Here is a 27,679-nt window from a genome sequence, read left to right as displayed (position 1 = left end):
ACACACACACACACACACACACACACACACACACACACACACACACAAACAAACACACACACACACACACACACACACATACACAAACACACATTAACAATTCAGCTCTTATAAATATCAATTCTCGTTTGCACTGAAATATAGACAGGCCAACTACCGAATATTCTGTATTTATTGTAATAAAGATAATATCTCTAACAATGCCGTCTTGTTCTATTCGGTGGTGTGGGAAAAACAGCAAAACATCTAATTACAAAACAAACGGAATCACAATTCATCGGTAATTAAATATGTAATTTTGCAATTTTCGTCCATTATAGCAAGTTACAGTAATAATATGGCAGAATAGTTTTCAAACAAATTAAATGACATTTCGTCTCTATTTCTGGTTATATACTCGATGGTAAAAATTAAACACTAAATTGAGTATAAGTTAAAAATGTTAAATATGCATTTATAGCTATGGAAGAGCGGTGCCTCCTGACACAGGCTTGATAAGCTTAAAATGAGGTACCATCCACTGTTAATGTAATGTTAATGGTATAACTGAAATAAACATTTTTTTCATTTATTTTTTATTCAACGATAAAAAGTCCACCATGGATAGTTGTCCAACAATAAATAAAACGTTACGACATAATGGAAACGCGCCCTTGGTTTGACCTACCGCCTCTAAAGCAGAAGGCTGTGGGTTCGAATCTGGGCTTGCACGTCTGAGTTTTTTGGAATTCATATGCGACATTTAATTTGAAGTTCTCGGTGAAAGAAAACCTTGTGAGAAAACCTGCTTACATCTGCAAAATCATTTAAAGATGTGTGTATAGTTCCATGTTCCCATTGAGCCTGCATGGCAACTACAGCTCAAGCCCTCTTCAACGTATATTTACAATTGTGAATCCTACTAAAACTAAGTAAATTTTGTTCCAGAATGTGCGATAAAACTCCGTGGAACGCGCGCCGGACGCGTGCACTCCGGCCACGTACCGCGCAACCATGGTTGTCGACTGCTACTACCCCCACCCTCATCCAAAAACGCCCTCCTCGTCGACCTTCACAAGCTCAACGTCCCCTGCGCCACCGGCTTCATCAGATACGCCCCGAACACTCCCGCTCTCTGCGGCAAACTCGAGCAAATTCCTCTGCCAAACAGAAGGTATCTTTACCAAGCATCCCAAAAAACACCAACGATAGAACTCCACGGCCGACCCACGTTCGCCGCGACCTACCGTCTCGTGGACCACTGCCACCACGTTCTGCTGACGGATAGAAACGGCTCGTTCGAAGTCGGCCCAACATTCAAACTCTTCTGCTCATACGAAATTCACCTCCCTTACGGCAACAAGGTGAAATTACGATTACAAATTGGAGCGGGACCAATGGAGCTGAAACAGAAAGAAGTATCGAATGTTATTGACGAAAATGATAACGAATTTTGTGAAGGGATGGAGCTTAAGCTTCAAAATGGGAAGTCCAGATGGGAATATTGCTCGCAGCCTGGAGATCCGAAGAGGGATCTCCAATTTATCTCTGAGACCAATTCTGTAAGGTTGAATGTGAGTGTGATGGGGATGAAAAACTCTTCTGTAATGTGGTTGAAAGCGTGGTGGATGGAGGATCCCCAGGAAGATATTATGGGACATTGTGACTACGGGTGGGTGTTGGCGGAGAATTTTTGCATATCGGTTTTTCGGGACGCGAAGAAGGCATGGAAACAGGCCGAGGCAGAGTGCGTGAGGCTCGGAGGTCATCTCGTTAGCGTCCTAAACGAGAAACAGCAACGAATTGTCGATCAGCTGTTATTACATGCGTGAGTATTCCTATATTTGTTTTTGAATGGTAAACATCTTAAACCATTTCGATGACCTCGGTAAAACCAATTTTACGAATTGGCGCAGGTCTGGGGCGTGCTGAGCTCGGAGTGAATATCGTAACTCTGACACTCTTTGTATTACAATTGTGGTAAGGTCGGTGCCCTCATTTAGGTATCCACTATTTGTACTAAGTGCTTAAATGAGGGAACCGACAGTACAGTTCCCTAACGTGAGACCAGGATTTGATGTGGTAGTACTTTGTTACTGCCGTCCACTAACTGAAACGCGGCTAGTGCCGAATGTTCAAATATACGTTTTATTACGAAAAAAATAGAACACAAAATTCTCCTTTATAAACAGTTAAAATTAGTTAAAGTGTTCGACTTATCGCAACCTTTTTTTTTATTACCCGAGATACCTTACAGATACCCCGGCCCTGCGGGGGCCGAGCCGGGGTTATGTGGGACTGGGCTGCACCCTGAAGGGGAGCAACCCGACTCCACCAGCGGCTAGCCCCTCTCCGAGAAGGGAGACGCAACGGTCCCCCGACTCCAAATGTAAGGCTCGCCGAACACCAGACGAGCCTTCCAACTCGGACCCCTCCATGCTGGGCAGCGAACTCTCCCGAGTCCGCTACCCAAGGGCCATAGGGCCAGGACAACATCCCCTCAACTGTGAACTTCAGAGGATGCTCCCCAGCTCCCGCGGCGGATCTCTTGATAGGCTCCGCCGCAACATCCTACGCGCATCCACGTGGACTCTTCTTAGAGAGTCCTTTGGAGCGCCCACCGCACAAATTCTGCCGCGGAGAAAAGGACGAACAGCAACGACACACCGACACGTCTCTTCTCCGAGACCCTCCTCACCGCATGCGTCCGCGCGGACCCGCTCGGCCTCGATTAAGACGACTCCACGCGGTACGCTCTCCTCCTCGAGCCAGACTAGCTCCACCGGCCGGCCCGTGAGTTCCTCTCAGTTTCACCGCGGGATGAAATCGACCACGGCTACTAGAGCCCCTCCGCTACGACAAGGCGGAAACCCATTCGGGGGGGCGACTTATCGGAACCTACCCTAACTTAACATAGCTAAAGTATCATTAAACAATTTCAATATGCTAAAACTGGGTTATGGTTTTTTATGATATCTCAAAAAAATATTTTATCGCCTAGCCGCGTTTTAGACAGTGGACGGCAGATTGTCATTACAACAAAGAATATTAATTTACCGCACTCATCGCTTTTGCCAGTTTCTTTTATTGCTTGTAATTGTCGGTAAACTGACCGTCCGGTTAAAATTTGTTATTGAGTTAAGTTTCTTTACAAGCTAACAAATAAAAGTTCCTTCCAAAAACAAATCTATTTAAGACTGTGTAATTACTTTCCAATAAACGACAAAAAACTTTGTTAAGAATTTCATTATGTTTTTGCAGTTTTTAAAGTAATTTGAGCTATATTAAACGAGAGCAGCTCGCGATGATAGAGCTAATTTTAAATACAAATGAATACTCCAAGGAGGGAGGACTCGTTTGTCTTAATTTTAATATCCTCTTTTTCGTAATTAATGTTTCCTACTCAATTGTGAAGTGCGTCACAAAAATGGTCATTATTCGAATGACTCACTTTAAATAATTTAAAAATAATGCGTGAGTGAGACACATTAATTGTAAGAGAAAAGAGAAAGCATTAATAGTACGATAATATCGCATCCGTAGTATTAAACTAACTTAATTTTTAAAAAAAGTAACATTTGTTCTGAAAGTGACTAAATAAGTTTTAGGAAATTACACATTTATTTATTTATTTAAAGGAAGATCAACAGCTTAAAACTAAATTAATTAGTAATAATAACAACTGAGTGCCAATTAAAAATCCTCGCAAATAAAAATATAATAAGAAATCTGGGTGCACAATTTACTTATTTTATTTTACTTTTTTTAATATATTGTTTTATTTCATTCGTAGCAGAAGGAATGAATAGCATCGAGATAAACCTAAGTAGAGTTTATCGGTGCTTTACTATATTTATGTTTCACATGTCTTAAAACAATAAAATAAAATAAAAAATAAACACCTAACTTGTTATATAAAACATAAAAAAGTTGCAATCCTCACTAAGAGTCAAAGAAGTTCTCACTCAGCGCTCTCATTGCCAAAATCACATTCGTATTGAAAAGATCCAAATCAAAAATATTATATAAAATTAGTTGAGTAGTTAGTTATGCTTAGTTGGTATAGCGTCTGGCGCGGTAAGCTAGAAGACGTCGGTTCGAATCCGGCCGGATCAAAAGAATTTTTTTCTGAGTGTTCGATCTTTGTGTTAATAATTATAACAAACTAGTGGAGTAATTTCATATAAAAAAAATTATTGAATATCAATTCAATAGAAATTTAAAATACAGTGAATAGCGACATCTCTCGCCAGGACTGGTAGCTGTAAAGGTACTAACTGGGTGATAAACCGTTTATAGATTTCTAAAAAGTCGTTGAAAGACCAAATACAAAGACACGACGCAAGCACATAGAAAAATTCGTGAGGTTCGTTGGTTCGTTCCGTGGCTTAGTTGGTATAGCGTCTGGCACGGTATGCAAGAAGACGTCGGTTCGAATCCGACCGGATCGAGGGAATTTTTTCTGAGTGTTCGATCTTTGTATTAACAATTATAACAAACTAGTGGAGTAATTTCACAAAAAATAATTGAATATCAATTCAATAAAAATTTAATTAATACAGTGAATAGCGCCATCTCTCGCCAGGACTGGTAGCTGTAAAGGTACTAACTGGGTGATAAATCTGTCAAAGATTTCTCATAGATGGCGCTACGACTAAAAAGTCGTTGAAAAACCAAATACAAAGACACGACGCAAGCACATAGAAAAATTCGTGAGGTCCGTTGGTTCGTTCCGTGGCTTAGTTGGTATAGCGTTTGACACGGTATGCAAGAAGACGTCGGTTCGAATCCGACCGGATTGAAGGATTTTTTTCTGAGTGTTCGATCTTTGTATTAATAATTAATCTTTTAGGCCTTGGGAGAGGCGAGAATCTAAAATAGATAATACGGAACGGTAATGGAAGGCACAAAACGGCACAAGTTAACAGCGGACCCCGCACTAGCACAATGCTTGCATCGCGAGACGCAAAATGCTAGACAACTTATTTTCACTATTACAAGAGCCAATTAGTGCAAACACACATTAGTTACAGAATGAAATTAAATTTGAAACGTTATTAAGTTATTCTAACATTATTTAAAAAACATTATTAAATTGTTATAACAACATTATCACATTATTAAATTATTTAAAAATTATAAAAATATTTAATTATGAAAAATACTACTGAATTATTAAAACCTTACTTTCGTGTTGAACGTGGCGAAACCTTCGTGGATTGACCTATCCAATCTTTCTTATCAATTAATTCAACCAGCGGTGAAATAATGTCGCCAGTTGTTTGCAAGTAATTCGTCTATCAACTTTTCTCAGTAATTAGTTAGAAAGTACAAAAGTTGGATCAAATTAAAATGGTTTTTAAATGTCACGCGGCAAATTCACAGAGAGCGGCCGCGCTTACATTTTAACTTTCCAAGTAACTTACACAAATAGCCCATCTTGTCAATACAATCTCATCTATACTGCATTGACTATCAACTTCCCTCCTTATTTTCATATGGCAACCCTGCCCATGACTATCATGTCATGGACCATATAAGATGGCTTTTTTATCGCGTATATCTAAATAGCCTTAAATTTAACCCCGAAAGTTAATAGTAACGTTTATTTACTTCTTTTCCATAACATATTTCTTTTCAAAATAGGAGTGTTATAAATTCCAGTGACTAATCATCAAACAAAGATAATATTATAAAAATGCTGCTTGGTTTAACATCATTAAAGTGAGTACGTTCCCTACAACGTTGTCATTTAAGAGGGAGCAGAGGAAAAATTTCTAATCTTCAATTTGATTTTAGAGGGGTATATCCAATTTAAAGTTAAAAATAAAATATTGTATGAGTAACTACATGACACTAATCAGAAACATAAAAAATAAAGTTTCCTCGATAGATAAAAATCACGAAATGACCTCTAATTTTACATTTTTTCGGTTCATCCTCGAAATGCTACAGGTCATTAGGACAAAAATTAGATAATTATTTATATTTATGCATGATCGAGAACTGTCACTACGGATTTTTTTTTATCCCTTTAGTTTTAGAGTTATTCCGCTAAAACGAATTTGGTACTTTTAATGCGCAAAATTCAACATCTCCTGTCGCATGTCACGCGAACTTCAGGCATATATTTGTTTCACAAATTTGGGCGGAGCCAACGTCAAAACTTTTTTGGCATGCTCCCTCTTAACCTAATTTGGTAGGAATATCTTGGACTCCATCTCTATGTACCTATTGTCGTGTGACTATTTAAATGTGACTTTGATTGTTTCTAGCCCCGGCGCAGGAGTGGACGACGTCTACTGGATCGGCGCAACGGACGCCGTCCACGAAGGCGAGTTCCGCTGGTCCGATGGATTGCCCTTTTCTTATGCACGTGAGTACTTTAGTTTGTTTTATACTCTTTGGGATTTATAACACCGAGCTAGACAGCAACGAATTAAATATTGGTGAAACTTGAGAAAGCTCATGGATAACACAAATTACGTGAAGCCAGAACTAAGCAGTGGATGCAGTTGATCGCGGATGGTGGTAATTTAGCTGTGCAACGGAAGTGTTATAACCATTGACTTACAATTATATGGACATCAGGTACGCGCTAAAAAGTGTCCGAACTTATAGGGCGTTAAAATCGTATACAGAGCGTCATTCACGCTTTAGTCTTCGTTTGTTCGACTGACAGCGAAGCAAGCAAAATTAGACAGTACTGCGATGACATGTCATGTCAGTGTGATACATGTCACTACGTTTAAATAGGATGACTTGGGACATTTTTTTCGTGGTTTTTCTATTAGACCCGTCGTCCGTTTATTCATATTCATATATTTATTGTCACATGTACGTATTTGTAAGTCAATGTTTATAACGGAAATGGTGAGATATCAAAAGTAAATTTTATAATAATTATAAAATATAATACTACAATAATACGAAATAGTCCCATAAAGGGCTTGTGTTTGGTTTCATAATTGCATTTAAGAGTCGCTATAACCTCAAATGGCTGATTCCGCATAAGGGTGAGTGCTGTATTAACCACTTCAGGAAAAAAATATATAATAAAATTGAGGATGTACTCTGATTAGTATTAGAAGATGTGGAAACACGATTCTCTAAAATTTTCACGATTGATCAAAACACAAGCTTATAAAAACTTTTACAAGAAAACTGTTGTTTTATATCAACTGAACTAAACAAACACGTATAGTATATGATATACATTTATCAAATGACTTCAACTTCGTTTGTGAAAAATTAAATTCTGAAATAAGGCCAGAGTCTCTGCCGCGCGACTCGCGCAATAGAACCGATTCAGTACGGTAAAAAATTGAATTCGAGCTGAAGTAGCCCAGACCAGAACCAATTTAGAATAGTTCATTTCCTAATTTGGTCCTACCGGAAGTCGAATCCCGGACATCGTCATCTAGCACCCACAGTATAAAACGATGAACCACCGAGGTCGTCAAGTGAATGATTTTGTTTCAATGATGTCAAGAGACGGGACGAACAATTGCCGCCATTTGAATTACGAGCATCGTAGCGACATCTCTTTAAAAATGTTTAAACTAATTTGTTTATCTATTATATCAACTGGGAGATTATAGTGCTAAATTATTTAGATTATAAGTTAAGGCTTCAAGTTCTTCTTCCCCCGGTGTTTCTCTTACCCCACCTGACTCTAATAATAACTTTTCACAACTAAACTTTTGTAACTTTGTTTCCATAGACGATACAAACATTAATTTCAATAATTTTGATTTTCGTCGAGAGCCGAATCCCTCCTCGTTACTAAATCACGAAGCTTTAGCCAAAACCTACGCGCCCTACCGCCAAACAATAATAGCACAATAAAAGTAACGGTATAAAAGTTGCGGCAGCAGATGGGAAAAAGTGTGCAGAACTTCCGCAGTTGCAAAAGCGAAAGCACGAGGTCTGTTGCATTACTAATAATGATGATGATTATCTTTAGTATTTATTTAAATAATAATGTAAAATAAAAATAAAAAAAATTAAAATGAGTAATTGATTAGTTTTTTTCTTAGTGCTTATCGACTCGGTTTTATATAAGATCATTTCATTATATTTAAAAAAAATCAGGACAGCGGAAGTTGATCAAATTTTATAAAATGTTTCTCATACATAACGAATAAAATTGACAATTTATTTTTATAATGCTTCTGCTCCCAAGATTTTTTTTCTAATAGAATGATTTCATCAGACATTTACATGAAACTGAGTCAATCAACACTAAAAGAAATAATCAATTTTACTCTTTTTCATGGACAAATCACACTTGACCCAAAAAATTTACTATGTCAAAATTGTTTTGTTGGTGTTCGTGGCACCGTCAATGTTTCCGATTTCAATAACACAGTGCTTTAGTTACTTACTTCGGGATCGAAGCAATGTATGCGATGTTGTCTAATTAATATATTTTATGGAAGCACGGACGAAGCTTTCTTGGTACCCAATCAAATTGCATAATCCACGAACGATATCCCTAAATCGACTTTACATGAAATTTGAGACCAGCATAAAAACGATTGTAATACACACGGGTCATAACGAAGTCTGAATTTTCAATTTCGATCTGTGATCTGAGATAATTGAACTCAACGGTCGCTTTACAGCATAAAATGTACTCAGGATTCCAAGGCTTTTGAAAGACAATTAAAAACTCTCTTAATTGATAGGAGTTATTACAATATAACAGAATACTTTAATGATATTTTTGATGACCTTTTTTAAATGATTTAATATGAAATAATAATAGAAAATTATAATAGTATGTTTCTGTGTATAAATGTATGTAGGTAAAATTATTTCAGTTAGTATTTAGTTTTAAAATTATATCAATTAGTATAGAGTTGAAACATAATGTGTAAATTATATAGTCTTACTAGACATTTTGTATGCGTGGTATCAATTAGGAAATAGTACTGTGTAATAATTTTTATCTTATTTTAAAATGTGTATAGCGCCACTCTCTTTGCAAACACCCTTACAGGGTGTCACATGTACTGTAATTTTAATATTATTAACATGTGACTATGCAATAAACGGTTACTGATTACTGATTACTGGTTTATATTAACTCTATGGGAAATATATCGTGAATCGACATTCTGCCTAGTAACACACATATCAAATGTGTATCTATCTTTATCCAAAGGTAATCCGGATGATAAATTAATAAAACAAAATTGTTATCTTGTGTAATATATTTGTTAATTTCACAATATTATGCAATGATACAGGTTTACAGGAGGCAACAAAAAGATGAAATAACATTTCGGTACTCCATGACAATAAAATAATAATTTCAAATTTACTAGTCATGCGCCTGGTATTAGTCAACACGCAACAGTGCCACTCAGAGTTTTAAATTGCAAAGATCTGAGTGACACTGCCTCTACGCCTGTCACTAATGATAAGTTGATAAGTCTCATCGGCCTGTAATTTCATCAGCACCCTTACCCTTTAAAAGCGAAACGCTGTAATGTGAGCATTACTGCTTGACGACAGAAATAGATAAGGCGGCAGTACCCTGGACGAATTTTTCCAGAAGGAACTCCACTGCTACCATAGGTGTGTCGCTTACCACCAGGTGCACGATTTGTTCAACCCGCTTGATACCATAATAAAAAATAGATCTCAAAAATATTTTCAATGTGTATCGATCGCGAAAACTCAAGAACTCGATAATATTAGTTTTTCATTTTATTGTAAAACCTTTTCGTTTTACCCTGTATTTTATTTGCGCAATGAATGTTGGCCAACTTGAGCTGCATAAATTATTTTCACTGTGCTTTCCGTAGAAAGAGGAAACGCGTTAGATCTCGACAGAGCAATATTTATAAAGCAATAGACAAATACATGGCATACTCTCGGGAAACGTGGTAAAATATTTGATAACCTGCAACTCCCTAGTTTCATAAAGAAACAACTATAATAATAACAATAACGCACACACTCAACATAGCCCCAACTACGGAAACCCTGTGTCGCGGGTGCCATAGACACACACATAGACAACCACAAATGACACCCATACTCACCAGAGAAATAAGTGTAGGCCATACAAATATTTCTCCCGGCCCGGAAATCCAACCTGAGACGTCTGCGTGGCAATGATAACCGTTAGGCCACGGAGGCAGTTAAATGCACAAAAAATAGATTCAACTGTTTTTACAAAGAATTATAGTGTTTTATGTATAAAAGGAAGAATTCAGGTTGCAATGCAAAAATATGGTCAAAAGTTAAAACTTTATAGGGTGTTCTAAAGCTATAACAAAATATCGGATTTCCTGAGGTAACAACTTCTGGATTGTTAATATAATTTAAACTTTACCCAGTCGCTATGTCGTTGAAAGTTCAAAATCTTTATTGCAAGTTACGACGTTTTGAAGTTATTGAAATTTTATTCAACGTGCTGCCATCTTGCGGCCAGTAGCTGGACTTCGACGAACGATTAACATCAGAATCAACTTGATAAACAGAAAATTGATTTTTTTTTAAATATATGGTAATATCTTTGGTGTGGCTATCGTTTTTGCACTCCAAAACAATACAATAAGCCATTTTTCTGCGATTTTAGAGAACTTGCGCGAAAGAACGACTCAACCATACTGTGCAAAGTATGGTACCAAAAATGGCGGACTGCACGCGTCAGACGCTAACGACTTTTACTGTATTTATCATTCTGTGCTTTTTACCATGACTTGTATATAATAGTATAGTATAATTTAAGTGTTTCATACCATTGCACCTGGTTTTATATCATTGTTTTATTACAGCCTTTACCCTTTACTTTATCTGTTGTTTTCCCTCCCTATACTCTTTCTTTATTTCTACAATAAAATTCATATGGAACGAACATTGTACGTAATTACGCGAAGCTCGCGTGACACACTATCAAATAAAGCCTCATTGTAAACGAAAAAGTCAAGTTGTTAATGATATTCGCAACTTTTCTTAGCTGCAAGATGAAGATAGATTGTGGCAGTTGAATTCCTTGAAAAGATTTCGCACAGGGAAAAACGAAGAACCATTTTTGGGTGCGTTAACTTAATTCACCTTAATTAGTTCACTTAGGTGTATTAAGTACACTTTTAGTAAACTTAAATCACCTGGATGCATTAGATAAACATAAAAGTAAACTGTATACACCACGATAACCGCTCACGCGATACATGCAGCCGTAGACGCATACCACACCTAGAGGTGCCGGTGATGATTTTATACCGATTTATCGGATATCGAAGTTATAACAGGTAAAAGAACTAATATTAATTGCTATTTCGGTAACTACTCTAGCAAACCATAATGTTTTTAATGCCTGGGTCTGTCATTTAAAAAAAATAAACAACTTCAAAAATACGTCACGACAATCGTGTGTGTTATTGTTTGGGCTGGTGATTTCGGCGTTTATTTATTGAAAACATACCGTAAGTAGCGTTTTTTAAGTTTACCCTGAATATAAATGTTTATAAACTATACTTTAAGGAGTAATTTCATGGTGAACGTTAGAACCACTCAAACGGAATATTATCATATTTATCCAAGTACACCAAAAATTTCATTAGTGCTTTTTAAGTGCAGGATTTGCGGTGTATTACTGCATTTTATTTGAGATGTTTTTGTTGGTAGTACGGAGGGTATTTATTTAGCAATGCAGAATAATAATTTTTATTTATAAAAACTTGTATTTAAACTGAATGGTTTTCTAATTTGCGAAGCCAAATAGCCGCCATTTTGCGGTTGGAGGAGCGCATCGCGTGAGCGGATATTTAAGGACGCCAGGGTTCAACTCGTTACGTGGTACAGATACGGTGATGAAACTTGAGTGTCGAAGAGGGTTCACAATGAAGTCCCCAAACTGCATTGGAATAGCATGGCGTGCTATAACCTAAACCCTTGCATGAGAGGAAACTCTACTCAGCCGTGGGCCGCACAAATAGGTTACCGTATGATGAGTGTTCTGGGTAATGAACCCAGGTGATTTAAGTTTACTAAAAGTGTACTTAATGCACATGGGTGAACTAATTCAGGTGAATTAAGTTAACGCACCCTTGCGATTTAAAGCTCTGAGCTCAACTGTCATGGACAGGCGTGCAGCTTACCATCAGGCGCACGACTTGTTCATTCCGTCGTTGCACTTGCAAAAAAAAACATAATTTAACGTACCCATCTTAACGAACAAAACTTCTTACGAAGGGTGATTTCGTCACTACAGTTTTTTTTAATATTGAACTGCAAAATATGTATTGCCTACTTTTAATATTAAGGAGCGGTCCCGTTAGCGGTTAGGTTTTTATTCTCGTGCGCACAATAAGGTCTTAAATTCAAACCTACTAAAGGAAAACTCTGTAGTACGTGTACGTAAAAAATAATTCACATCATAAATATGCCCTTAGTACAGCATAACACTGGAGAATAGATTTACGCGTCATTGACCGCCGCCTATCGGCTACGGTCACAATAACCCGATCATCCGCGTTCCTGCGTCATGTTTCGTCTCCGCCATTATCGACAGGGACCTAAACCTTGATCAGACTCTGGCTTAGTTTCTCCAACTTTGATATATTGCTTTTCCTTCAGTCTTTTGCTACTACCATAACAAGTTTATTTAGACTTAGTTGCTATGTGCATGTGGAATGCTCTTATATGTTGTCTATTTGCTTTAGAAATTAATTAAAATATATACATTTTTTGATTTTTATTTTATATTGACGTTTGTTGTTTTGTTAGAAAGAGGGTACCTCAGCATAGCTCCCATTTAAATTGAAGACAATATTCCACCAACCGGATGGCAAACTAGTTGATGAATCCGCTTTTGCGCACTTTCCGTTAACCAATTTCAATGAAACTTGGCATGTAGATGTAATTCCAAGAACTTTGAGGCCGGTTTTTAAAGAAAGTTTTACGATACGAAGTGACGAGACACAAAACAAGAGACATTGCCACTCAGAGCTTTAAATTGCAAAAATCTAAGGGGCACTGCCATTCCGCCCGTCACTCTGAGACATATGTTGACAAGTCCCATGTGCCTGTAATTTCATTAGTTTGTATGTGTTTTTAATAAAAAATTACTTATTCATAATAAATATTTATTCTATGTATAAGCAAGCATGTTATAATTCAACATGCGGGGCTATAGCGATGAGAGGCGCTTTCAGCGATGGTTTTTATCTGTAAATGACGTACAGTGCCTAAATTTTATTACGAGCAATGAATCTGAAGACTGCTTTGCTTGCCTAAATTGTAAGGCGTCTTTCCAATATTATTGATCTCTAAGCAGCGAGCACCGACATCATCCGTGTTAAGTCCCGAACAGATAGTCTAGACGTGGCAAGAAAATCCTCTTCTTAAAAGTGTATTTTTTGGAATTTGAGAAAATAAATAAAAAAGCTTAGGAAATAAAATTAATGCAACTGTCTCATATCATATAGAATTTTTTTTTTATATGGCATATATGGCGTTCTTATCGAAAGCATATGATGTGGAGAAATTAAAGTAGGAAATTGATCGTCGGCCCCCTTTATTCGGCCACAAGATCACATTATAAGCCATAAGAGCATCCTTCGATGGTAGACCAACAGACGCGATCAAACTTTAGCAAACCAAACTCAATTTTATCACCTCAGCCGATAGTCTTCTCCCCCGGCACGAGTTGCAGTGGTCAATATAGAGGTCCCTGAATCATCTTAGGACACATTTTGGCCCGTGTGAAATGGGGCCATATCAAACCGACCTAAAATCATTTTACACTTTCCTTCACATAAAGCATGTCTCACCTGCTATCGTGTCCATTGTGTTCGACCGGCTGATCCCGTGAAAACCTGCCCAAAAATAACATCTGCTAACTGGGCTTAATTAATTTAACGGCTTGTAACTTTTAGTAGAAGTAGAAGCTCCTTGTGAGAGAGTTCATTACTGGACAGGCGTGTCGCTTGCCATCAGTTGCACAACTTGTTCTTCCTGTCACATAGTTTTTATATAAAAAGAACTATTTCTGCGGCCAAGCATTAATAATGTTTCCTTTATGGCGGCCACTGGACTTGTGCCAGTGTCAATTTTATAAGAATAATATAAAAATTATGGCAATCATCGCCAGAGTTAGTTTTTAGAACGTTACAGAGCTACTTTTAGCGGTGATGCAAACGCGACGCAGTTGCTAATCGTCTACCTTTGCACTGCATCGATACAAACGCGCGATTTTATAATAATAATAACGCACACACTCAACATAGCCCCGCTGTAGGGAAACCCTGTGTCGCGGGTGCCAAGGACACACATATAGACAACCACAAATTACACCCAAACTCACGAGAGAAATAAATGTAGGACATACAAATATTTCTCCCGGCCCGAGAATCGAACTTGGGACCTCTGCGTGGCAGTCCGGCATGGTAACCGTTCGGCCACGGAGGGAGTTTAATGTTTGTTTCGATCGATGCGTTTTACGAACACGCGTTCCCATCACTAACCAATCTAACCGCTTCTTTTCAAAATGTATTTTGATATTCTTTTTTTCCATCCTCAAACGTTTTGTCAGTGTCACAAAAATTTCACCTCGAACGAGGTTATACCTCAAAAGGAGGTCCGGTTTATGTAAGCGCCAAAGTGCTGGATATAAATAAAGTTACCTTACAAAAGCTTAACAAAATACAGCTCGTTTAAACTAGTCCAGACGAGAATTGCGCACACTTCTGAAGAAATAAAGTACGAGAATATTTACCTAACTATTCTCAGTTAAAAGAGGTCTTATTCATTTTACGCTACTTTCGTAAGTTAGTTTCATATTTCTAACTAAAGAGGAGAATAGAATGAACCTCACTGTACAAAGCTGTCTAATTTGTTGAAATTTTAATATTAATATAAATTTTCACATCCCGATGTACTCTTCTTCGTAGCTTTTCTAAATATACATTTTGTTTTTATTTATTACACTAAAACATATTCACAGTTATAATGTTCACTTACAGATACACGTAGGGTCGTATTCTAGAACTCTACTCAATGCTCAAGTCAGGATTGCACTGGAAACACAAGCACTGGAAATACGACTCTAACGGCAGGAACTTGAGTATGATTTCGAGTGCTTTAAACCATACTCAAATCCTGACTGGAGCATTGAGTCGAGTTCTAGCATTAGACCCTTAGATATTCAAATCCGCACATGCACATCTATATCGAATAGGTTTCTTTAGACTTACTATACAAACTTTAGTACATTAATTATTATTTTAATGAACAATTTTCCTCCTATTTCTTTATTAGATCTTTACTTACAAATAACTTCTAGATTTAGTACCTAACCTGCCTCCGTGGCTGAAAGGTTACCACGCTGAGGTCCCAGAGGTTCGATCCCTGGGCCGGGAGAAATATTTGTATGGCTTACATTTATAATAATAATAATTATTTATTTATTTCATGTAACATTGACGCATATTATTTGTTAGTAAAACCACTTAATGCTAATGTTAGTAAGTACAAAATTATACATAACAGACACTGCTGGAAACATGCAATTCACAGCAGTGCCTCACGTATGGACAGTCGAACCTGTCCGCCATCAGCGACCAGAGACGTGCTTCGCTTGCGCATGGTCGCGTAGAAGCAGTTAACTCTTGCTTTTGCGAATATCCCTGACGGGCTACAGAAGCGAGGCAGCCCTACCAGCACCAGGAACGCATTATTATATTGAATAGGCCTCCACTGCGTCTACTGCACGTGTATAGGGAGGCACAATATTCTCTAAACAATGTTATTTTAACTTCCCTAGTACAACGAGCAAATTTACTGGAAATCATACTAGCCCTAACCGATAGAGTTCTCCGTTCCCGCTCGATGTCCATATCGTCCTTCAGGTCAGCCGTCACAATATGACCTAGATATTTAAAATTCCTCACTCTCTAGTGGAAGACCACACAGTCTGATGGGAGGCACCTTAGATATCCGATAACAGTAAAAAAAATGAGCAAAGCTATGTTGTCAGCATAGCTTATGTTATTAACACACACCGAGTCTATATGACAGCCGACATGCATTTTGCTCAGCAGCTCGAGTAGTCTATCCAAGTAAAGATTAAAGAGTCTGTCTCATTCCATACTCCAACCTATACTGATCCGATAGAGTCCCAGACCACCTAACGCAGTTGACCCGGTTTCCATACCAGTACCTGAGTATTCGTACGGTTTCCAAAGGTAGTTTAATGGCTTCTAAAATTTATGTCTCTCGTGAGTTTGGGTGTAATTTGTGGTTATCTATGGCACCCGCGACTGAGACAGGGCTTTCCTAGTGCGGGACTAGGTTCTGATTGAAAATCAGTGCCTCAGGGAACTTAGGCATATGCCGTTTGTATGCCAAAAACTGTTCTATTTTTCCTGTTGTATTCCATCTGTATTTGTGTCTGTTCACTAGTATGTGAATAAATAAATTAAGTTTATCTGTCTATCTAACATTGTTTTTAGTATGATTTATTCATTTAATGTGAGATTTTTTTTTGTTATAGTATCCTAGACGATATTTAAAACTTTCGTTTAGATTTCCTTTATTTACTGTGGTGGTAGTTGAGAATTCGACTATTCAAATCCCTGCGTCCTTAATTTCAACATCACGTACAATTGAGAATGTGATTCGAGGACGAATATACTTCAATTGAAAATTCATTTTTAACCGACTTCAAAAAAGGAGGAGGTTCTCAATTCGACTGTATTGTTTGGGGTACTTCCAAAGTGGTCCCAATTCATTTTGAAGAAAATCATCTACCTCGAAGGGTGGCTGTTCACCCTTGAAAATTCATTTTTATAAATAGCGCCTAACTTTAATTTAGGAGCAATTACTTTAATGGTTGATTTTGCTATTTGTCCCATTCAAGGCGTTTTTCTCTCAATATACTTTGAGTGGTGAGAAATTATTTTTATTATCTCCAGTGTCAAGTCCTGTATAGTGGCGAACTAGGGGATATTTCAATAAAACTTAGCAAATAGAAGTAATTCCACGTACTTTTGAGGTCGGTTTTTTTAGTACTCTGTACTGAGATTATAGCTTAAAAGAACTTTCTAAAGTACACCTTTTTCCTTCGTCGAAAACGATCACTGAATTTTTAACGGCGTTCAGCCAGGTAAATTGAAAATTGCAATTCCATTTTTGCTATTTTTTATTCCATTTCATCATTTATAAAACAAATTAAATTTTAGAACTCCCCATGTAGTCAACCTAATATTGTAAATGCGAAAGTAACTCCTTGTAGACAAAAATCTTCGAGCATCTGACGACGAGTGTCGAGACGTGGCCACTTACTATTAGCCTCATAAAAAAGCTCGAAGTCACTCAACGAGTTATGGAGCGGGCAATGCTCGGATTTCTCTACGTGATCGAATCAGAAATGAGGAGATCCGTAGAAGAACGAAAGTCACCGACATAGCTCGAAGGATTAGCCAGTTCAAGTGGCAGTGGGTAGGGCACATAGCTCGTAGAACAGACGGCTGTTGGGGCAAAAAGGTTCTTGAAAGATCACGAACCGGAAGGCGTTCAGTGGGACAGCCCCGTACTAGATTGACGGATGACCTGGTAAGGGCAACGGTAACCGAAAAGTATGAAAAACTCCGTCTGTTATGCTTTCACGCCTAATTCGCCAAACCAAGTTTGAGGAATTTTTGTATATAGATCGATACCTCCAAAAACACAAAGTAAACTTTATTTTTTGGACATTTTCTGTTATTTTTGTAAACAGCCATATTTATTTACTAATATTATACTCTCCAATTTTGTGGACAAAAATAAATAAAGAAAAACATGCTCACGTTACTGCTCGACGGCGGAAATAAGTACTAATGTGGCAGTTCTTCCCTGGACGAACTCTGTCATAAGGAGCTCTACTGCTACCTTGTTAGGTAGAATGGTGTATAGTCAAACAAAAGCTAGTTTTTGTTACACCGTTGGTACACTTACATTTAATTATTTCATAATAAATAAATAAAATGTGCAGACATTCTTATAACTAGACCAAATTCTGCTGTTGTCCATCATGCAGGGGGGTGACAGGCAATCTTCACCGATTATGATTTTTAAAGCCATAAGCGTAAACTCCATGACTAGGCACCGGCAAAGAGGTCGTTATGGTTAACCTACCGTAAACTCTGACAGTAGCATACCGAATGATGATAACTTTTTAATTCCACACATTAAGCAAACACTGGAATGAAAGATAGAGATAGCATTATTATAGCATAACACTCCCTCTAGAATTTTTTTAAAGTGTGATAAAAATTTAGAAATCTTCGACAGGATATAGATAGATATCTTCTTCTAATCGTATCGATATTCATATACACTATAATGCTTTCTACCGTTGTGAAAGGAGTTGCTAATCGATGTAAGGTACTCATCGATTGTTGCCCAGGCTGCGTTTGAAGTCTCTACTTCCATTCCTATCCTCTGAAATGAATGGTACATTGTGTGGGGAAGCTCCTTTCGCGCACCCCAAATGTTTTGTCATTTAATTATAAGCAGATGGCCTTATAGACAAAGACTCAATAAAATTATTTAAAAAAACAACAACCCAATATGCAAAAATATTTAGCTGGAAAGATAAAAAAAATATTCACTCCCTCCCCTCATTATTTTGATTATTTTTATAGCCTATGACACTGCCACAATCAAAATGAATCTCCTCTGTCAAGCCGTTTAGGCTGTACAGCGTGAAAAAGACATGGACATACAATTATGATACTGTGACGGTGTGACCTCCTTACACCGTCATCTCACCGCTTTGTATCGCCTCTCTCCGCTTGTATCCTATCTTTTTTTTTTATTTTACATGTATTTAAATTTTAAATTTGAATTGTTCCATCTTCCTTCATTTTCTCATTTTGTTTTCGTACCACGGTCACTCCCAGCTCGACCGCCACAAGAGTCGGATCTGTTCCACATTCTATTTACTAAAAACTTATTTTTTATTTTTTACCAAGTTATAATACAAAACATACAATACAACAGTCGGAGCAAAAGAATTATCAAAAATTTGCTGCAATAGTTTTTCGACCAAAAATGGAGCCATAAACCCGGATGTAATGGGGCCGCCATTGAAACCCTGGCTAGTTAGGGTTACAACCCTTTCAATACAGTTGAAAAGCAACCCTCCCGCAGTCGGGTAATAAAAATCAACTTTTATTAATAAAACAACTTACAAACATTGTAAGTCTAAAATGCTAACCGCGAAAAGCCAAGGGAAAAAAGAGGAAAAACTTCTCGTAAAACGAAAAACCATAATCTTAGGACGGGAATATTATATTTTTGCGATATAAAACTGTTTACGATGAATGACTTTGAGATCGCCGGTCGTCCCCCAGATTCATTGCCATCTATAACGACCAAAAACTCGTCTAAACAAATCTTATAACGCTATATAATAAATACACATAATGTAAATTAGTTATCCGTGCTGCCTGAGCGAAGCAATTCAATATCACTCGAGATAGATAGAATGCTCTCAAACTGAGTGCGTCTTAGGTCTCAAGACTCGAACGGAGCACTCGGTTGGCGTCAATCGTAGGTCAAACGGGGATATATTGCCTTTTAAATTATGTACAGGCGCATAAACAGTATCATCTCGCTCCTTGGAGGCTTTTCTCGTTTACTTAGAACGCGTGTAGTCGGGCAAGGTTAAAACACAATTTGTCACACCATCAATATATAATTTTCTCAAATCAAATTGCATTAAAGCGAGTCACTAGAGGAGCGGGAAAAACTTAAACTAGATCAAATGGTTTAGGTATGTACTATTAAATACTACGATATATAATATAAAGAATGTATTAATTTGTTACTCGATAAAGTGTACTTTACCCGATCATATAAAATCCTGAAAACAAACTAAAATAAAATTCAAAAACGAATTATTTAAGAATAAAATACCTAACATTGCACATATATAATATGTATAGCTCGATTACGACTGATAGAGTCACTGACATAATTGTTCTCCCAGAAGGAGTCGTGGTGGGTAAAAATGATGTACGGGAGTCGTAGTCGGATGGCTCCGGTGAGTACCAGAAAAATCCAAAACCTTCGAAAAATGGACTGCATCAGGTGGGACCCGACTGCGTGGCCAAAGTATAACACCTACCGGTAGGGTCGTCAAACTAAAAATGGAGACATTTCTCTTTAAATACTACAGAAAACCTGCTAAATTTAGGTTTTCAACCATTGACTTACAAATAAATGGACGACGGGTCTAATACAAAAACCACGAAAAAAATGTCCCAAGTCAACCTATTCGAAATTTAAATTGTTATGTCATCGCAGTATCGCGCTGTCCGTAGAACAAATGAAGACTAAAGCGGAGTGTCGCGCTCTGTATACGATTTTAGCGCCTTACAAGTGCGGACACTTTTTAGCGCGGACCCGACGTTCATATAATTGTAAGTCAATGTTTTCAACTGACTTTAGTACAGTAGACCTCCTTGTGAGAAAGTGCGTCCAGAGAAGTACTGTCAGTACCTATTTCTGCCGCCAAGCCGTAATGTGAGAACGTAAAATGAGAATTACTGTATTCCGTTTTTGAATTTTAAGGGTACTTTTCCACGGCCCGTAGTGTCAAACGCGGCGATTTGTACGGATGGTCTTGGCGATGCGTATTCGGGTATGAATCGACAGCTAGGCTGCACGCGCTCTTGCGCTGCGCCTTTGAAGTTACCGACCAGCGGCAGATCCGAACAGGCCGCCACGGCCGAGCACGGGCGCGCTCGGGCGGCCCTCTTCCCATAGCACGTTTGCGCGAACCGGGCCACGGGCCTTAAAGGTGCTGGTGCCACATGCACAAAAGATTTGTAAACTTTATTGCTCAACATGACAGGTTTAACAATTTAACGCTCTGCGTGACACTGCAGCTGCTATAGGCATGTCGCATAACAAAAAAAACATTGTACACGAACTGCCTATGGGTTAGATTTTATAGGTCAGAAGATTTACTACTTCCTCCGCATTAATATAATTATGTTTAAAAGGCTCTGATTCGGCTACCACGCTATGTTTACCAATGCTAATGTAGATGATTTTTATGTAAAAGAAGGTTCTCTCTCTATACGACTAACTCGTATACGACTAACTCGGATCTGCTCGCTAGGTTCAGCGAACTTCTCGTCCTGACAACGGTGATCATGGCGTCTGTCTGACTCGACCTTCTTATTTTAACTTTATTTTTACTTCTTAAGCAACTTGAACAACAGAATTATATGAAAAACTTTACTTTTATGATTTATTTTTGTTACATGTAGTTCAGACAGTATGCTTTAAATCTGGATACCAATTTCAATCTGGTTTGCTTGCCAAATTCTTGTATAAACTTGTGAATCTCCAACTCCATTTGTTCTAATCGAGATTGCGTACCGCTTAACAATTTTATTTTGACTATCTGTAGGTATATCGACGACAGCAAAGAACTTTAAAACTTCATATTTTCTGATGTAATAGGCCAAAATAACTAAAATTTGTAACCAATGTGCAATATAAAAAGCTGATGTCTGAAGGATTTTCAGAATATAATAATATAATTACATCATCGATTCGGACCCTTTACAAGTCCCATGGTCAGGGCTGACTGAGATGGTAAAGTCACCAATCAGTTATGTCTAATATTAAAACAATTACTTTATTTATTAAATTTCGTAACCTATCACAAACACGAATTTGTTTCCAAAATAACGTTTGTTTGAAGTTTAATTCGTCGTCATGACGTTTTCCGGCACTACGGTGGGAGGAGGAGCATCGTGAGGTTTTTAGTGGGTATGCTCTTGGGAACCAACATAGTCACCAGGAGAGAGTCCCATATATCCCCGCCGTCTCCCAGCGGCGGGGAATGCGTAACGCAGTTTTCTCACGATAATGAATAAAAAAAATAAAAGAAAAAATATTTTCCTCTCAAAATTACTTTCGATGGAATGAAAATTCGAGCAAACTTTATTTCTGAAAAATGTCATTTCGGAATACTGAGAGGTAACCATTAAATTTATATTGTCAGTTATCCAAAAATGTTACAAGTTGAGTCGCCACGTTCTTTAGAGTGCAGTGTGTTCTTAGAGCGCGAATGATCTTATTTCAAGTAGATACACAGAGTCTAGACGCGTCGGCGACGACGCTTTCAATTTATGCTCTCAATGCAGTGATAGCTGACTTAAATCTCACTGTATATTGTACTATAATACCGAGAAATAAGGACGCTTCAAATTAGATGCTTATATAAGCACAGCAGTGGCGTCTCTGTGGCGCTGTAGCTGCGTCGGTACTCATTTTCATACATTATCAGTAGCAGTAAACCTCCTTGTGAAAAAGCTCGTCCAGGGAAGTACTGCCTTACCACCTTGCCTATTTCTGCCGCCAAGCAGTGAAATTACAGGCACATGGAACTTGTCAACTTATGTTTTAGAGGGACGGGCGCAGCGGCACTGCCCCTCAGATCTTTGCGATTTAAAGCTCTGATTGGCAATTCAACTGTTATGGACAGGCGTATAGCTTACAAGTAACTTAAAGCAATTTGAAAAATGTATATCGTGTACCATACGTCTTCTATTTAGTTTAATTGATATAAAAAAAGTCATTGGTATACGTAAAATATCTATTGAATGCAACGGTTTTCTTGTAAAATTTCGAGATAAGTTATTTAAATTTTTATTGAATTGATATTCAATTATTTTTTGGGAAATTACTCCACTAATTTGTTATAATTATTAATACAAAGATCGAACTATACCTATACCTAGATTTCTCATAGATGGCGCTACGACTAAAAAGTCGTTGAAAGACCAAGTACAAAGACACGACGCAAGCACATAGAGAAATTCGTGAGGTCCGTTGGTTCGTTTCGTGGCTTAGTTGGTATAGCGTCTGGCACGGTATGAAAGAAGACGTCGGTTCGAATCCGACCGGATCGAAGGAATTTTTTCTGAGTGTTTTTTCTGAGTGTTCGATCTTTGTATTAATAATTATAACAAACTATTCGAGATAAGTTTATATTTTTTTGGTATCGTGTTTTCAGATATGGTAATCAGTGCATATCCTCAATTTTATTATATATTTTTTTCAAAGTGATTGACAACTTACTGTTATGTGGTACAGACTTTGGGCTCATGAGATTGGTCTAGTCGAGTAGTTAACTTACTGATAATGCTATATTGATTAGGTACAATGTTTGTGTCGCGATTTTTAAATTTTAGCAATGAGATTAAACTTTTTGAAAACATTAGTGAAATGAATATTTAAATCTCAAAAGGTAATGCAGCAGTAACATCGCCGTGCCCGAAGCATTCTTTACAAATATTGGAAGCACGCGTTGAATTAGGTGACACACTGACATAGAAATGGGGTAAAACAAAAATAGCACAATAGGGCGAGTTTAAAAGCACCATTTTTACTAACTCACTGGCACTTCTCTTCATAAAAGGTGTCAAACGGGCGTAACATGAGTTTAGAGCTCGTTCTTTGTGATAAAACCCGCGTACTGGAATGTGCATAGAATATTCTTGGAAATATTGTAAAAACTACACTCAAAATGTATTACAAGATTTTCTCGCAGTCTTCCTGTAGTAACCAAGATTAATGATATCGGTTAGTTTAAAATGTTCCCTTGAACATTTTAAAATGTCATTCTAAACTAATAAGCTCGCGTTAAAGTTTAATTTTCTTTGTATCCAAGACTTTGGTAAAGCAGTTTCTACTTATTTTAAGAAGATCGCTTTTAGATAACTTTCGTAAAACAGATAATAATATATATCACGATATTAAGTTTTATAAACGAGTTATAGGTAAGCTTTTGACCACAATTTTAACTGTTGATCAGCGATATTGTGGCCGAGAGGTATACATAACCTATTTATTGGCTATGGTTTTGAGTAGGCTGAATGTACGTATTACAAAAAAATTACAAACTCAAGGTAAAGAGCATTTGCCCACTGCATCCGACTTGTTATTCGTCCCGAATCCGAAACTGTACAAATCTAGAAAGCTCGAATCCGTTTCGGATGTCGCTTGTGCACTAAGTCCGATTCCAATCCTAGAAAATATGAGCATCGACTATTCTACAGATATTGTAGAAGACTGATGCCTAAGTTAGGTCAAATCAAAACCTATTTTTTTTATGATACATTGTGACGAGACGAACAACTCGTGCGCCAGGTTGCAAGCGATACGCCTGTTCATAACAGGTGCAGTGCCGCTGATCTGAGATAATTGAACTCAAAAGTCACTTTATATTAACTCTATGGGAAATATATGCAATTGTAAATTTTGTACTCGCAAATATGCAGAGCTGTGACATACGAAAAATAAAAAAGATTGTTGCGCAAAGTGAATCGACATTCTGCCTAGTGCCTACACACATATAATCCGGTTGATAAATTAATAAAACAAAATTGTTATCTTGTGTAATATATTTGTTAATTTTAGAATATTATGCAATGATACAGGTTTACAGGAGGCAACAAAAAGATGAAATAACATTTCGGTACTGCATGACAATAAAATAATAATTTCAAATTTACTAGTCATGCGCCTGGTATTAGTCAACACGCAACAGTGCCACTCAGAGCTTTAAATTGCAAAGATCGGAGGGGCACTGCCCCTGCGCCCGTCACCCTGAGATATAAATTGACAAGTCCCATGTGCCCTTAATTTCACCAACACCCTTCAAAGCTTGAACGCAGAAATGCTCCCATTAATGCTTCGCGGCAAAAATAAGTAAGGTACTCACCTGGAAGAAGTACTTCCCTGGAGGAACTATTTCATTAGGAGCTACTGCTACTAAACACCAGGTATTTCAGAACACCAGGCCTCCACCCCTTGGGAATAATATTTTCAATAATATTGATAAAACTATTAAAACCTCCAATTCTGTAACAGTGAGACAAGCAAACAAGTTTAATTAATTCAAAAGAAAGAAACCTGTCCAAATTAAGTTTTAGTTTTTTTCTGTTTTCGTGTGTTTGTTCGTGTATGAGTTGTACATTAATTCATTGACAATTTAAGTATCCATGTAATAACGAAACCGGAGTAGTAAGTAATTTCTAGGAATTGCCGGAAATTTACTTCAATGGGTATTTTGCCATCGGTACCGGATAAATAGGATTACTATGTGCTATGAAAAGGCTACACATCTGCTGACAAATTTTCAAAGAAGAGAGGATTAAAGATTCTATGAACTAAAATTTATTTAAGTAACAATTTTGATGCTTACATAGGAGATATAAAATTTGACATGTTAGAATAGAATAGAATAGAAAACATTTATTCCTTAAGTAGACAACACAGTACACATGCATTTTGTGTGCTATTTGCAGATGACATCTCCATACTCACACCATGCCAGAATAATGCAAACCTAAGTAGAAAGCTCAATTCCGTACTTAAAAAAACTTCGAATTGGATGGACAAACATAATCTTGAGATAAATTTAAAAAAAACCAAATTAATGACATTTCATCCACATCAAAAAACACCATTAAACATAAATTTCAAATTTAACAACATAGACATAGAAAAAGTCAGTCACTTCAATTTGCTAGGTATAGTTATTGACACCAACATCAATTGGAAGGAGCATATCAATAAAATTAAAAGAAAAATCTCAAGTTTCGCGTATGCACTTCGAAAAATAAAAAAAACCACGAACTTACAAACCGCGTTAACTACCTACTATGCGTACGCATATGCTTGGCTAAGCTACGGTGTTGTCGTGTGGGGAAATGGTGCAGATACAACATCTCTATTTACTCTGCAAAAAAAGCTTGTACGAATTTTAGTTAATTTAAAACAGACCGAGAGCTGCAAACCCTTCTTCCAGCAACATAAAATTCTTACACTTACATGTATATATATTCTAGAAATGTGTAAGTTCGTCCGAAATAATTTAGATTTATTTACAAAACGCGGAGATGTCCCCAATAAATATTCCTTCCGACATAAAGATAGATTGCTACTACCAGCATCGCGGTTAACTATGCACTCATCGAGTCCATTTGTAATGGCAATCAAAATTTATAATAACTTACCTGAAGATATAAAAACAGAAACGACTAAATTTATAAAAACTTTAAAATCATATTTAATATCAAAAAGCTATTATACACTGCACGAGTATTTCAACAATTGACAATTAGAGTATTTCCAAATGATTATTTGAATATTTAATTTCAAAAAATACATATTAATACAATAATAATCTAATTAATTCAAATTTCAAATTTAAATATTTTATTTTGGATTAATCTATATTGTTCAGTAATACCTACATAACGAGTAATTGTCTAAGTTAATCATCATTTCATTATATTAGTTATTTAGTTTACAATAGAATAAGTTTAAATTTGTAAAAACAACTGTGCCTGCAGTTGTTTTTAGTTTTGCTGTGCCCTTACAGGGTCCATAATGTTAACTGCTACTACCACCTAACATTGTAACATTATGGTCTGCAATAAACGTATTGAGTATTGAGTATTGAGTATTTGTAATAATAACAATAAAAATAGTAGTAACTACAAATATATAGAAGAGTACAACGCGTGTGTGCTGTGCTGCCAAGGAAACCGTGACCCACTCAGCTTATTGTCGTCTCACTTATGGTGCTACGACGCTGATTTTCAGCGGATCCGGCAACAGAACACACGTGACACGGAACATAGTAGCCGTGACAGATTGACAATTATGTCCTTAAAACGCACAAAATATGTCAGAACGAACAGATTATTGACACAGTACAAGAAGTAATGACGTTACCACTTACATAATATATGCGTTAAAATGTGAAATTAATTTCATAAAACATGTATAAATATTAGAGTTAGTCATTTTGTGATATTAGTTAGAAATAATATCACAAAATGAATATAAATGTAGACAGTTATGTATTTTAACAGTAGACATTATTACGTCACATATAATTAAAAATAAAATTGGTATAGTGAATAATTGAATAAAATTGACAAACAAAAAACAGAACCAAACAAGGAAAAATAATAAAAAATATAAAAAAGTAATCTAAGCAATAATAATCTATATAATACGAACATAGATGACCGCGACACATCAACCATGTTCGCTTTTATTTAATCTAATGGTTTCAAAAAGGTGGAAAGAAAAAAGAAGTACACCAGCCGTAACTTTACACTTACCCAAATCACTTACTGCATCTAACGATACCGACAACGTTATTATATGTGTCACGGCCACGGCTTCATTACTCCACAAACTCTGCGGATATTGTGGACAACCTATATAAAGTCCCGCCACAATTTGAATTTTAATTCATTTCTAAAAAATATATTTCATATCTCAAAATTCACTAGAAATATTTCCATTATTTCAAACCAATTATTTTATCTCGATTCGCATAGCTTGAATACCCTTCTGTTAGCTGCGAATTTAGGGTGGGAAATAATTGATTACGTACGTACTGAGAACAATCAGGCTTACGCGGAACAATGAACACAAAAACTCCAACATAACGCATCGCAACACGTTGAAATTTATTTCACACGCAAACAAAAGCATATTATGTTAACGTGCAGTTTATTTGAGCGTACATCCGTGTTTAAAATGGAAGGAGTGGATTAAAGAGAGCAGTCCTGCAAGGTTTCGCAGTCGTGCTGCCCTTCTTGTCATAATAATAATAACATAATTTATTTATTTCAGATCAAAAATAATAATA

General features: G+C 36.9%; 1 protein-coding gene across 1 annotated transcript in view; it reads left to right on the top strand.

Moving 5' to 3' along the window:
- Positions 1 to 27,679, top strand: part of LOC113236110 — a 429,318-nt gene that overhangs the window by 343,693 nt on the left and 57,946 nt on the right. Inside the window, exons 4-5 of the mRNA XM_026472101.1 lie at positions 928 to 1,807; positions 6,255 to 6,355. Of these exons, the coding sequence (XP_026327886.1) occupies positions 928 to 1,807; positions 6,255 to 6,355 (981 nt within the window). The remainder of the gene's footprint in view (positions 1 to 927; positions 1,808 to 6,254; positions 6,356 to 27,679) is intronic.

Source organism: Hyposmocoma kahamanoa, unplaced genomic scaffold, assembly GCF_003589595.1.
Source record: "Hyposmocoma kahamanoa isolate Upper Pololo Valley unplaced genomic scaffold, ASM358959v1 89, whole genome shotgun sequence".
Taxonomy (NCBI): Eukaryota; Metazoa; Arthropoda; class Insecta; order Lepidoptera; family Cosmopterigidae; genus Hyposmocoma; species Hyposmocoma kahamanoa.
Note: the sequence above shows the minus strand (reverse complement) of the source record. Positions and strands in the feature narration are given on the sequence as shown.